At 48.2% G+C, this 14,688-nt stretch overlaps 1 protein-coding gene and 1 long non-coding RNA gene across 13 annotated transcripts in view; both read left to right on the top strand.

Annotated features, from left to right (window-relative positions):
- The window catches only part of VPS13D (vacuolar protein sorting 13 homolog D), a 257,776-nt gene that overhangs the window by 208,041 nt on the left and 35,047 nt on the right, over nt 1-14,688 (top strand). For all 12 annotated transcript variants that reach the window (XM_078452393.2, XM_078452389.2, XM_078452388.2 and 9 more), the window contains one exon: nt 126-321. In XM_078452393.2, coding sequence (XP_078308519.2) covers nt 126-321 — 196 coding nt within the window. The remainder of the gene's footprint in view (nt 1-125; nt 322-14,688) is intronic.
- Nucleotides 330-6,058, top strand: LOC132672557 (uncharacterized). The gene is made up of 2 exons (XR_009607570.3): nt 330-1,810; nt 1,910-6,058. It is a non-coding gene; the product is annotated as an uncharacterized LOC132672557 (long non-coding RNA).

The raw sequence follows: 14,688 nt of genomic DNA, 5'->3' as shown, positions 1-14,688 counted from the left end.
TTAAGAAGTCGACCGAATGTCCCTAAGTTACCTTGCCGGGTGCATGGAATTGATGAGGTTCGGCTTTAAATGCTTTTGCTTTGTCCTTGGCCAGGTTACAACAGCCCTTGTTTCTTTTGCTCTAGGTATCATTGGTGGCTTGACCAGTGTGATAACCTCAACAGTGGAAGGAGTGAAAACAGAAGGGGGTGTCAGCGGTTTCATATCTGGCCTTGGGAAAGGACTCGTGGGCACTGTAACTAAGCCAGTGGCAGGCGCCCTGGATTTTGCATCAGAAACAGCCCAGGCGGTGAGAGACACAGCCACTCTCAGTGGCCCCAGGTCAGTGGTCACGGAGGGAGTCGCTTTTGCAGTTTCCATCCCAGATATGCTGCCTCTCCTGATCCATGCTGATGTGTTTGATCATATACTTTCCACCTTAATGATGTGATTTTTTTTAAAACTTGGAATCCATGTATCTAAAATTTCTGACCTGCCTAATATAAACATGTGAAAATAAGGTGCAAACATCGGGCGTGAATCGCTTCTCAGCCTTTTGGCTAAGATCAAGTGCAAAAATCGGGCATGAATTTTTTGAGAACTACATCCGTATCTATCCACCTGTATCTGCGTCTGTCATTTATGTATATGTAAAATATTGGTTTTCTCGTTAGAGGGGTCAGAAGTAGAATTGCACCGTTACAGATCTCCCGTTCGCCAAACGAACTGGATCCCCATATGCCCACTAAGAGAACTGTGGGGCTGCAGGCTGCATCTGGCTCCTGGGCTCCTGGCATGGTTTTAGGGTCCCTGTCTTGCAGTTCCCCATGTGGGTCTGCCCTTTCTCTGTTCTCCCTCCACTCGGACATGCCAGCCGGCCCCCAGCCTCATAAAGGAATTCCGCAGGCAGGTTGGCAGCTTCACTGTGGGATGCAATCTTGCCTCGATGCCAGCCAAGATGGGAAACCAGGGGCAGCCTGCATGGCTCCACATCCCACAGAATCCAACTGCTTGAGCACAGCTCCTCGTGTCAGTCGCCTATTTGAGCCTTCCTTTTTCAGAGTGACTAATTGGGGATCTTATCAACAAAGGCTATAATGAATGTTACAGTTCCCAGCCAAGCTGGACGCCACTTAAGCCCAGAAGGATTTTGCTGCTCCCCGGTTAATAGATATTCCCCAAGTGAATTAGCGTGCCCTTCTAGAATGCCTCGGGCCTGGGCCTTATCCACACCCTGCCGCTCCCTCGAATAGGATTTGAAGTGAAATCGTCCCCAATTAAAGTGAATCCATTTGTCTGTCACCAGAAAACCTTCCTGATGACACATTACTGCAGGGGAAATGCCTAAGATTGTGGACTGGGACCATGTAATATGTTCTGCCAGAATGTCTTCCATCTGGAAGCAGCTGCTTTTTACAAAAGGATCTGTAGCGTTTACTTTAGTTAAGTTACATTCTATTCTCAGATACAGAGCTAGAGCAATCCTGGAGTATATTTTGAAGCATTTATGGAGGTGGGGGGAGGGGCAGTAGGGAGGCTTCAAAAGTATTAGTTTTTCTGCGTCTGCTGGAAACCCCAGAAGTCTACCCCCAGTATTTCATCAGGACAGTAAGACCTGATGACCATATGAGTAAAAGCAGGCAACCCCTACGAATTCCAAAGGAACCGTCCTTATTCATGAAATCCCCAAGCGGTCAAGGGATTGAGTGTTTGTTTCACAAGGGGTCTGAGGTACGTGTGTTTAATTTTTTAAATTTCGTTTTGTGCTGGGAACTTCAGTGGTGTTGACCAGAAAGAAATGAGTCGACATTTCTACGGTGTGGAAGTCTTGGTAAAGTTTTGCCTTTATCAAGTGTGCCTTTATCGAGAAAGGCATAAAATGGCTGCCGCAGCAAGAAAGGTGTCCTTGCCATTTTCACTGGTTGTCCAGCATTGCCACAGCAGGGTCTACTTCGTGTCACCCATGTATCCCGTCAGTCATTCATTTCCAGTCAGTACCAATGGAACATTTTCTACAAACTCAGCGTTGGGAACACGGCACAGCGCAAGGCTGGCCCTGCCTTCAAAGGGCTTACAGTCCAGTGGGGAAGCAAACTTAAAACAAGACTCATACAGTCATCCTAGTAATCCTAATTTGTGGAAATTCTGACAAATGACGCAGGAGATGTCCAGGGTGCTGTGAGACTGTGTCATTGGAGAAGGCGCGGGGGAGAAGGAGGTCGGCCAACCTGTGGTCCGTGGGGTCAGGAAAGGCTCTTCTAGGGTAGTGCTGTTTAGAAGTCCAATGCGCTGTGCGTTGTGCCCCGGGACCCCCTGGGAAGTGCTGGTCGGGATGAAGCCTGAAGTGGACGTGGGGGTGGGCCAGGTCAAGGGAAGAGAGAATCACATTCCAGATAAAAGGGGTACAGGAAACTATATGACTTGCCTAAACACAAACAGTAGCCGGGCATTCTAATCGCAGTTTGGCTGCAAATTTCCCGGAACAGCTGTCTTCGTAGCCCTTCGCTCCCAGAACAAAAGCTATGGTGGGAAGCGAGGAGCAGCCAGGTAGTCCGCCTGGGGACGTGGGAGCTTAAGTGAGGGGGAAAGAAGCTTCTGCATCTCCTCTCCGTTCTCAGAGGAGCCACGAGCAGGAGAACCACGGCCGAAGCTAGCAGAGGTGCGCAGGGCACGTGCTGGACCATCTAATGGGAGCCTCGGAGAGCTTTGGCCCTTTACCCTTTATCGCACTAAAAAGGCATTACAGCTTCTGCTGAGACACGTGGACCAGTTTCCCTCCGTCCATTTGTCTAGGTCCCAGAGTAGGTTATTAGTGAGGATCTGTGTGTTAGAGAGAAAAGAACACTTCGCCTGGAGAGCCGTAGGTCTGGGTCCCCACCCCCTTGTTAGCTTCGGGCCCTTGGTCAAGTCTCCTCACCTCCCTAAGCCTCAGTTTTTTCATCTATAAATTGGGGATAAATATACCTGTCCCTTCATTCTCTCTCAGAGGTCTGAAGCCCAACCAGAATTATTTTAATGTGGCTGCCATAAGGAGCTATAAACTGCTGGACAGCCCTATGTTTGAAAGTCACATTAAAGGAACACAGATTCTTGCAGGTGGAGAAACGTTTCGGTGCCTTGAGGGTTTGTTCTGATGACACTGGGATCTCTCAGGAACATACTAATTCTACCACGGGATAAATCACCCCTGTTTCTTGGAAGTGAGTTATAACCATCTCCAACCATCCCAGTTGACTGAACGGGATCCAGGGGTGTTACTCAGGGTTTTTCCCCACTGTTTAGACAACAGGGACTAACAAATGATTTGAAGGGATTAGAAGTGAGATTCTGACCGAGGGCTGACCTGAGCCCAGGGACCGAGCCAGGAATAGAACCCAGGAGTCCAAGAGTTCTGCCTCTGAGTCTGCTCTTGGAACAAGCCTTTCTGCTTCCTTTGTACTATTGCGTCCAAGTGAGGGCTTAGATCTTAGCATCTATGTTTTCAATGACTCAAATTTTAAGCAGATGATAGCAAAGTAAGCCATAAGACTGCAAAAGAATACTCCTGCCAGTAATCCATCTGAAAAGTGGCCTTACAGGAAATATTGGCTCCTTTTCGTGTTTATTTGAACATGATTTTATTTATAGGGAACCTCCCCCCGCCCCCCCTTGAGTTCTCTCAGATTAAAATACTTCCAAGTTCCTCTCCTCGGTGGAGTGTGCAGGCATTCCACAAGGACAGTCACCTAACTTTCCCCCCCAAGTTTCCATGCAATCTAATCGTTCTTGGGAAGGCAGGTGGGGGCGGGGGGAGAAGAGGGCGGAGGGCCGCGCAGAGCCCTTGGCCTCCACATGAATGTTGTAGACCAATATCCCCTGCTGCATTTGTTAACTGGACAAGTATGTGTGGTTTGGAACCAAAATAAGAAGCCTTTTCCAAGGCAACGTTCTGCTGGCTCAGGTTGCATCTTCTCGTCTACGTGTTGGGCCACATTTGTCTGTTCCCAAGTCAAGTTTATGAAAGTGGCACAGATGCAGCCACACTGGCCGTGCCACGGGAGCCCCCTTCACACAAGGCCACGCGTGCCCTCTTCCTGCATGTGTGGTGGTAACTGGTGGGAGCCCTTGAAAAGACACTTGGGTACAAAGCCACAGAGACCCGGGAGCAGCCATTTCACAAGACAAAGTACAAATAACGCTGAAGAGAGAGGAGTATTGGAGTCTGGGCTATGTATTTGCTTGGTTATTTCTCTAAATACCCTCTGTTGTAGGCTTTGGGTTACAGGACATTTTAGGAATGTAGCAGATGAAGATTTATGAAGCCGGGTCCTGAGGTTTCCTCCAGAATATTTCTTCACCTTTTTAGTCAGGACCCCAAATGGGGAGAGAAGCGGGAGCTGGCAGAACTTGAAATATTTAAACGAATTTAGCAAAGCTCAGGAGTGTCAGAGCTTTATCTCCTTATTTAAGTTAGATAAGGAGGAACAGGAATTCGAAGGGTAATGATAGATTGACGTTTAAGAATATAGCCATCAGGACTCTGAGAATGCTCTGGAATCCCAGGACCCCTGTGTTGTGCACGTAGATGTAAATTCCAGTTGCTCTGAGAGCTTTTGAGTAACCTCTGGGTTGATTTCGCAGAAAAGATTTATGGTGGGCATATTTGACCTTTTCGGTAAAAACACTCTCAAGACACCACCCAAAATTTGCTAAAGACACCTCCTGCCAGCGGCCTCCCGGGTATGAAATGGACGTAGATTTTCTTAAGGAAAAGTCCGTTTTTGTTACAGTGTTTGCTTCTTACCTATGACTCTCCCGGATCGAGGGGAAGACCGTCTTGGGTCAGCAGAGCCTGAGTGCAGTCAGGTTGGACAGGTCGCGAAAAAGTCCACAGAGGGAACTTGGCAAATGCTTTTACTACTTTTCCATCCCAGTTGGGAAATACTGCTTGTAATTCTTCTATCCACGCATAACACATCAAACAGAATTGGTTTGAATCGAGGCTCGAGGCAACTTCCCAAGGTTAAAATCTTCACGAAAATCAAACTGGTTATTAGGATACACCAGGGCGGTCAGTTTTTCCCACCAGTGTCCACCTAAGGCAGAGGAGAGTGGACTTACGCCCCGTGTAGCTGGGGTCAGAAGCAAGCCCAGGACTGTTTGGAAAGCTTCTGTTTCATCTTAAAACTAAACGAATCTTATATTTTATCACAGGTTTGTTTTCATGACTTAATGTTTTTAGTTGCCACCTAGTAAAATCAGCCCGTCACAAAGGCGCACCAGGTCGTCCTGTAGCAACTGCCTCTCACGCTCATTGAAGAACTTCAAGAGAAGCCTTCCGGATGAGTCCTGGGGACCCTAGTAGCACTGACGCAAAGACAGGTGTATTAACACAGTGAAAAGCTAGAACCTAGTGCATACTTGACCCTGAGGCTCTGCTTCTGATCTTCAGCCGTATCTGTCTGTGAGCTTGATAGCTATCTGCTGCTTGGGGCAGCCAGGGAATCGGGTGATACGAAGTTTTATCGTGAGAAGGAATTTGATTTTAGTGAGACTGAGGAATGATTGCTGTGTCCACCCAGAGGGAAGGGGCCGTTCACACCTCTCCTCTGCTGCCCAAGGGCGGCACATGGGGCACAGGGCATAGGGCAGCCAGTTGCTTATCTTCTGCTCACCCTTGGGTGTGTGTGAGGTGAGAGCCATCTATTCCCATTTCCCGATCTTGCCAAACCAGGCCTTTCCAGAGAATGCCCAAAGGTAGATGGACTGTTTTCTCACTCCTCCTGAGCAACCCCCGCGGGAGAAACCGCTTTCAGAGCTACGTTAGGATGTAGGATACCCTCGCTCGGGTCTAAAATTAAGCTGATGAAGTTACAGGATAAGATATTTTTTAGAAACACCCTAACAGTCTTTCATGCCTTATAAGTTAAAATTCCTCTCACAGGAACACAAACAGAGAGATCTTTTTTTTTTCTTCTAAGACTAACATCTTCCCTCTTGCTGAACTGTAAATACCATACTCCCCTTTCACTCAAAGGCTCCACATGATGCCATTCTCATTATAACATAACTTATGGAAGGCTCAGATCTGTGGCTGAAACCTGCACACACCTATCTGAGAAGAGACTTTTCATTTCTGAAATCCCACGACTCATTTTTATGCAAGATTATCTGTTAGGGGGGAAAAACACTTTTTTGGTCACGGTACATTATAACCGTTTCTAGAAAGGAGTGTCTATTTTTTGCCATTTTTGGCATGCAGACATGACTGACTTCCTGGAAACGGCACAATCCTGCTTCCAAAAGCAAAAATAAATTGGATTTAGTCATGTGCATCCTTAAAGTATAATCCTCATGTCTCAACCAGCAGGTCTTTGCTCAAAGAGAATAGAATGGAAAGTATAATCGCTTTCTGATTTTGGTTTCTTCCATTTAAAAATTAAAGAATCGGGGCGCCTGGGTGGCTTGGTCGGTTGAGCGTCCGACTTCGGCTCAGGTCATGATCTCACGGTCCGAGAGTTCGAGCCCCGCGTCGGGCTCTGGGCTGACAGCTCAGAGCCGGGAGCCTGTTTCAGATTCTGTGTCTCCCTCTCTCTCTGCCCCTCCCCTGTTCATGCTCTGTCTCCCTCTGTCTCAAAAATAAATAAACGTTAAAAAAAAATTAAAAAATAAAAAATAAAAAAAATAAAAATTAAAGAACCAATCTAACCATTGCACATGTGGAGTCCTTTCCTCGTTCGGGGACTTGATTTGTGCAACTCTGGAATGGCTGCATTTGAGATTTTGGGTTTGAACTTCAAGAGAAACGGAACAGTGTGTTTCTTCCTGAGAAAAATGTGTATTTTATGCATTAGAGAAGGATGAAAAGTCATATCCTGTTTATAGAATTCCTCTGTAAAGGTGCTAAGTGCACTTACTTTTAGGTTTTGATGACTCTACCCTGTGTCTTTAATGGTTTTCCCTTACAGAGTTGTCTCTCTTTGCCCAGCAGGAAATTGGAATCCTCCTTAAAGAGGGGATCCAGGTTTGAGTTCAGATCCCCTGCTCCCAGAAAGCTTGAGTGTGGGATAATTCTGAGGCACATAGGGGGCCAGCAGACCAGGAGGGGATTGAAGACTATAGTGTTGTGTTACAAGTAAAAGCTTGTAATCTTTGGGGGAAGAAAAGGTAGGTTTGGGGGTTATAATTAGCCCAGAGTTTCCTTGCCCCAATACCTTTATTTAGTACTCTTTTGTCCGACTGCCTTTCAAAGACAGATTCTTGCCAAGTTTCTCACTTACTTGTCAAGTGGGGGAAAAAGAAGATTGAACTTGTAAAGCATTTTATTTTTTTTTTATTTTTTATTTTTTTCTAATTTTTTTTTAACATTTATTTATTTTTGAGACAGAGAGAGAGCACGAACAGGGGAGGGTCAGAGAGAGAGGGAGCACAGAATCCGAAACAGGCTCCAGGCTCCGAGCTGTCAGCACAGAGCCCGATGTGGGGCTCGAACCCACAGACCGCGAGATCATGACCTGAGCCGAAGTCGGACGCTCAACCGACTGAGCCACCCAGGCGCCCCGTGAGCTTGTAAAGCATTTTAATCACAAATCCTCTGCAAAAAAAAAAAGAGTTTTATTATATCGGGCTTATATAACTCAAATTTGGCTAACAGTGTTACCAAACTATATCCTTGGTGGATTTGCTTTGCTACATAGAGGAAACGGATTGCTCATTAGCACAAAATTTGTCCATGTGGGTCCTTTTAGAACAGAGGCTCTCAAAACATGGCTTGAGGACCCCTAGGGAGGCCCACTTTCCCAGGATCCATAAGGCCAAACTTATTTTTATATATTTATATAGGAATTCGTACGTGGGTAGTTAAATAACCCTGTTATAGTGATATTCTCTAACAAACATACAGTGGAGTTTTCCAGAAGCTACACGGTGTGTGATACTGTGCACACGGATGGAGTGTACAAGCAGATAAGAAAATGCAACTGTTTTCTATTAAGCAAGACTTAAGGAGATTTGCAGAAATGTAAAACAATGCGACTCTTTGCACCTTCTGTGGCTCCATGAATATGCCACCAGCCAACAGATACCTGTGCCTGGTTAATTTCCTTGACAAGATGCTCTATGTGAAAATGTGGTGATGATCCATCATCCTGCTGGGAAATAGCACCAATCGGCAGTGGTGGATTAATGTGGATTAAACTGCAGGAGCCCCCGTGATGGGATGCTTCACCTTGGCTTCCTGCCGACAGTTGTCAGCCCTCCTGGTTTGCTGCTGACTTTTACTGGGTTTCTTGAGGTAACAACTGGAAAGATTTTATTACATACCAGAAAGACCTCTTACAACAATTTACCTAATTTAGTCCTTCACCTTAACCTACCCTCCCAATAAATTTTAACTTCAGCAGCATGGTGAGCAAGGAGCACATTACTTCAAAGTGCAAGGCCCATCTTGTCAAAGGCCGCTGGCTCCCGCTAGCACTGCCCTCAGCTCTTTCAGGAAATGGAGAAGGTATATCTGGGTCACAGGTCACAGTTCACTTGGGCAGAACCTCAGCTTTCTCCCCTAGCGAAGCTGGTGGGGCAGGACAAACCCACGGTATTTGGGTAAGCTCCTTTGAACTCTCTGTGAAAAGCAGTTTTTATGAGGCAGTTCTGTGTTAACACCAGAGGCCGCCCCTAGTGGATTCTACCCAAACGTACTTCAAACGTAGGTGACGCCAGCGGTGACACAAGCGTCATCATAAAATCCCGGGGACTGCAGGAAACTTCAGAGGAGAGTCAGAGCCGAACTTCGCTTCTCATTATGAGGAGGATGGGCCCCAGGAGTCCTGGCTAACCCGACTAGCTTAGGACTTGTTGGATCCAGTGGAACCTCCCTGAGTTCTGCCAGGATCGACACAGGGCAGAGCTCCTCAGTTCCCTAGACTTTCCAGACAGATCTACCCCGGCAGCACAATTAGGGTGACAGTGACTGGCACCTGCCCACCTCCTAAGGCGTGAAAGGCCAGCTTACCATGTTTTCATATCCCTCGTGAGAAGACGAGAGCCTCTAAGAGTTTGTGTCTTTGTTTGAATTGTTGAGGGGCCCCCATTTATTCAGTTTAGCCAATTCTAAATGTGTGATATTCCGATCCAATTGCTTAATAAACATGCTGGTTCAAGTATAGGCAAACTGACAGTAGAAATTCATTGCTTGGTAAAATATTGACCTCCCACTATGTTCCAGGCCTATAATAGGTATAAGTGCCAAGAATATTTAAATACTTGAGGACAAACTGCCTTGAAGAATCTTCCAGATTCTTGAGAATCACCAAGCTGTTTGTGCATCAGTATTCTTAAATTGGTCTTGCGTGTTCAGGAGAGCAAGTTTCCTCTAGCTTTCTTAAAGTACCCCTTTATGAGGGTGACCTGATTTCCTGTTTGTTCTGGAAAACCACAAAGTTGAATTTGTGTTGCAGTGGTGTATACTGGGGAGGCTTGGTTAGTTACAGGCAGTTTTTCTGGCTTTATTAACAGGTTTATCATAGCTCTTCCAAAACTCTCGAAAGATCTCCACTCTTTCTGCCTTATATGTTCTTACTAAATATTATATAATTTCGTGCTATGACTTTGACCCTCATTGCCTCACTATAACACATTTTTTTTGTCTTCTCAAACTAAATTTCATTTTGTCAAAGTAAATACGTGTCCACACTATTAAAAGTCGAAGGCTTCTGCATGTCCGAACATAAAAACCAGCAGCCTCCCGCCTCAGTTTTCCCTGCCTCTGAGACCTTTGCTCCCCCAGAGGCAACCACTTACAACACTTTTGGCTGCTTCTTTGATTTGTAGGTATTTACCTCTGTGTTTCTTTAAAAAAAAAAAAAAAAAAAAAGTGCTATTTCTTGATTTCGTTCGACTTCTTATTACTGTACGTACATACTCCCTCCCCCTCTTTTTCAGTATAGTTATATTGGCCTTTTCGGGCAAATTGGTATTCAGTTTTTACACTGTTAGGACTATGTCAACAGTATTCCCAGCGAAGCTACCTAGGTTACTATGATTATGTTTCCTTTTTGGTTTCTTTTTTTTCCCTGGAGTTTGTAACTGCTCTGACTCTTGTTTGCTTAATTTGCTACATGCATATTCCCACTTCTCCTCAAGTTCTTACTTTCAGCTTTTTTTTTTTTTTTTTTACTGCAAAGTTAGTGACTCCCTAAAAAAAATGTGGTTTTCTATCTGCCTGTTGCTGATTTATCCGCAAACTCTTTCTGTATGTTTCAAAACGTATGAAGCAACTTGTCGGGTTTATGATTTTTCTGGTAGGTGCTTCCCCTGGTGCCGCCTGCTCCCGCGTGGACCTCCTGCTGTCTAGAAACCCCAGGGCTGGTGCCCTGCTGCTCCTAAGTTTCTTTCTCCCGTTGGTTTGGCCTTTTTCTTTCGTGAATGGAGACAGTCCTCAGGTGGTTGGTGATTCTCGACTGACTGTCTGTTCTGATCCTCTTTCAAGCCGAGGCACCGACAAGCGGCCTGGGAGCCGTCTGTGGGGCCTAGGGCCTTCCTGTCTTGTGCTGAGGAGGAACAGGCTGACGGGGGTGAGAGAGGGGCCCGCAGATCTCCCTGCTGCTTCCACGGGCCGGTAGCCAGTCTTGCTCTTTGCAGCACCCTGCCACACGGGGCCTGCCTTTGGCCCCGGAGCGCCAGAGCTTCTTGGTGCCCGTCTTGCTGAAACCTGGTGGGCTTTACCGTACTAATTAATCAGCCTGCCGCTCTGTGGCTCCCACTCCCTCGGGCTTACATTTCAGCACCGCTTGTCCGTCTACTCCTGCGCTTCTGAAAGAGTGCTGACACCTTCTCTTTATCCTTTTGGAGTCGTGCCATTTGTATCCCTTGGCTTTCGCTTTCGAGGGGTCTCTCGACTCAGTCTGTCGTATTTAATCAGAAGCTCTATAGCGGGGACTTTTCACTAATTCATTCATCCCTTCTTGATGTCCTTTCCTCCTCCGCATCCAGCCAGTAGCTCTGAATCCGTGTGGTTTGCCCGACATCCATATCCGTGGTTTCTGCTACGACCTTCTTTAAGTTTGGTGGCATCGGGAAATCAAACAGTAACGTGGCTGCTGACGGTTTCAGACCTTCACCACGAGCCAGGCACCGTTCTGTGTACTTTCCACGTATTCCCTCCTTTTACGGCAACAACTTCTGAACAGCGGCCTCTTGGGCGGCCAGTGGCCCTTCCTTCCCTGGAAGCCTTGGAAGGCGCCTGGAGAGAAGGCTTTGCTACTCCCAACCCCAGCCTCAAGTCTGGGCTTGGTCTTTAATCTCTCATTCTGTGTGTCGTAAAGAAACAGGTTGTAGAAGGCTCTTGTCAGATCCCAGGAACATGAAAGAAATAGCACACCCCACGGTAGTGACATGGCCCTGTCACCACCCCTCGTGGAACCATAAAAGCTATTCAGAAGGGCCGGCAGCTGGTGAGCGACTGTGCTTAGATCCTGGGTGCTGATGGGTGTTTTGTAGTTTCCAAGGGAAGTTGCTGAAAGTTTTCTTATCTCAACACTCCAAGGGCAAGAGGTCTTTCTTCAAAGAGAAGCGGTCATTTCAGAGAGAGATGTGGAAAGAACATAAAATCACAGGTCTTCCCCAGTTCTGGGGAAGAAATGGGAAGGAGCACTGTGGCCGCCCCCGTAAAAAGGAACCAGGCGGTTATGGGAATCAGGGAGGGCTTCCCGCAGCGCGGTTTGGTCCCCACATCTGTCCAACAAGGTCAGAGGGCCCGCGGGGAGTCGGGCAGCCCCGGCTCCGAGGCCCTGCGCTGCTCTCTGTCAGCTGTGGCCTGGAGCGAGTCCCTGCTTCCTGTCTCTGAGGTGAGAGTCCTGTCGCCCCCGTGGGATGGGAGCCTCCGTGGTGCTCACGTGGAGGAGGTGGCATAATGCACGAGAGCACCTCGCCTGAAGCGGTGTGTGCGGTCGGGGCTCGAGAAATGGCGTCGGCGTCCGGGCTCTTTCTGAACACGGACGGAGCGGACGCGAGGCGGCGATGACGTCTTCGCTGCTCGCACACACCGTACCCCCGAAGGCCCACTGGCCACTTGCTCTAGTCTGCGAGGCCAGGTTCACCTGCTCGGTTGGGTGTCTGTCCTTCCTGGTCTCTTTCTCCGCACAAAACAGACTGTGAAGTTCAGGCCCACAGACCTGTGCCCGTCACGCGGCCGAGGTTGCTGGGCGGAGGCCCTCAGCCTGGGCCCTCAGCCTCCGTGTAGGAGAAGCCCTTTGAAAAAGGTGTGCGGAGGCCACGAACTCACTCTGAACCCACTTGTGAGGAGCAGGTGATCCCAAACTATTGTTAGTGTCTGCTGTAAATGATATGCCTCTGGGTTCGAGCAGAGTTCAGCCAGAAGCCCCACATGACATGGAAATCTGTCCTGGAGCCAGGTTTGTCGGGTAAAAGTTATGTAGCGAATGTCTCCAAACATTGGCATCTGTTGTCTGCCGAGGCTGGGGCGACCGGGAGTGATGGAGTGCTTGCGGAGATTGGGACGGGGCGTGCGACCCTGTGACAGCTGACAGACGCTTTCGGGCCACTGTTGCTCATCCAGCTCTCTTGATAAACAGCCTTGAAAGCATTACGTGGTTTGGAAAGCATTCCTCAAAAACAGTTACACTCTCCAGACGCATGACAGGCCACCGTGGAGTTTTGTGGAAGGGTTTTGAATCGTAGAATCGGATCCCCCTTCGGCGGGGCCGTTGGAACGGGCGAGGGCTTATCTGCGTGACTCCCGCCAGGACGGCATCACAGCAATGTTATCGTGTAGGTCGGGGTCCCCTAGTCTGTTAAACAAACAAGAGAGTGCTCTCGGGGTCAGGGCTAGAGTTGAAAAGGAAGAACTCTTTTCTTTCCTCTCTGGGTAGATGCGACGGGCCCCTCGAAACCTCGCTTTCATCGTGCGCCCTTCATTTCGTGGCTTCTGCATAAGGAAAGAGACAGGGCTTCGGGTTATTGTGCATCTTGGAGCCTTTCAAAATGAGCTTCCTCTGGAGCATAAATGTTCGTTTTGTAATGCATTTCAGAGCACACCTTCCCAGTTGTCCTATTTCCAGAAATCTAGCTCCCGTTGCCTTTTGCTCCTCCTAGGAGGTTCTGGGTGCCACAGGGCGAGAGGGAGGAGGGGGAGGCGGCTCGAAGGGGGTGGTGTCCCTGCCGTCGCAGTTCATTTGGGACTTAGACTCCTACAGAACGCGTGAGGCAGGCAAAGTGCTCTGCCGACCCATTTTGTCACAAAACTTTTACTGAATTCTAATACACCACAGGTTGGTTTTGGGGGTTTGTTTTGTTGTGTTGTGTTTTTTGGGGTTTTTTGTTTGTTTTTTTGCTTTGCTTTGTTTCGTTTTAAGTTTGGGGATAGGATTCACAGGATTTGATTCTTATTCCCAGAATGCAGTGGTGGTGCTGACAGAGTAACATGGAACATCATTCTGATTTATCATGTTGAAGTGACAGCAGTTCACATTCTTTTAATCTGTCAGTGTAGGATCAGTTCCTCCTTGACTCGAGTCTCTGCGATCAAAATAACCTATCTGGATGTTCCCTTTGGGTATTGGAGGCAGCATGGCCTCTTGGCAAGAGGGCAGGATCATAAATCATGAGACCAGAACCCCGAGTCCGGCCCTCACATCCCTCTGCCTTGTGGCCTTGTGCCAGCAGCCTCTTGTCCCCTCCTCAGGCCAGTCTCCCCACCTCTGAGGGGGTGAGGGTCGTCCTGGCCTGGTCACATCTGCCTGGCCGAGGTGAATAGCTCCCTGAGGAATGGCGCAGAGGAGGCTGGCTCTTCTCCCCCGGCTGGCTTTGCCATCACAGAGGAAGCTGGGCATTGGGACAAAGAAGGAGCTCAGGCAGGACATACGAAAGCTCTATAATATTTTCTAAAAATAAAAAGGCAGTAGGTTAATCTGAGGCAGTGCGGTACCTAAAATATTGCTGAGCAACCCTTGGCCCTAGCCTGAACCCCAGCTGGGCTTAGCACTGTTTAAGTTGGTTACATCTAATCCCCCGAAGGGTTGAATAAGTGGCCCCAGACATGGCAGGCTAGCTCACATGGGGGCAGCATGTGAGGACAGCCTACATGAAATGTAACATCCAGGCAAACCCTTGTGAACAGACTGCTTCCCACATGCTCCGTCACCGTAGAGGTACTAGAACGTTACGCAGATTCTTTTAGCGGATTGTTTTAGCGGATGCCCAAGGAAGTCGGTGTTCAAGAAAAGCTCTTGACGGAGGCCATTTTGCATCAAGAATGGATTGTGTGTGGTATGAAAAAGCAAATTCCAGAACATATTCCTCTTTGGCTCCCAAACTAGGATAAAATTCGTCCTTTTTAGGCCCTGCGTACGACATAGAGTCCGTGGCGGGGCCCCGTAGCTTGCGAAGGCCGTCCGGAAAGCACACAGGAGAGAAGCGTGTGCGGCGGTGAGTTGGCTGCTGATGGCGGCCCTGGGCCCGTGGGGTGGCTGCTGCCGCCTCCCACTCGTGAGCAGCTTGCGTCCCTGCACTTCTGAAGTCGGGCCCCTTTGTTTCCTTACGATTCCATGTCCCCAAATACAGTTATCAAAGTGACCCGGAGACAAAGTCCCACAGGAAGTAGGGGCATCCAGGTCACTGTTTATTGAGCTCTCACAGTCTATCTTGGCCCCTAAGAAAGTCCCATTCTCGGCGGTGGGTCTGGTTTTCCAAACTTTAATATATCAGGGAATCTTG

Source organism: Panthera onca, chromosome C1 (genome assembly GCF_046562875.1).
Source record: "Panthera onca isolate mPanOnc1 chromosome C1, mPanOnc1 haplotype 2, whole genome shotgun sequence".
NCBI lineage: Eukaryota > Metazoa > Chordata > Mammalia > Carnivora > Felidae > Panthera > Panthera onca.
Note: the sequence above shows the minus strand (reverse complement) of the source record. Positions and strands in the feature narration are given on the sequence as shown.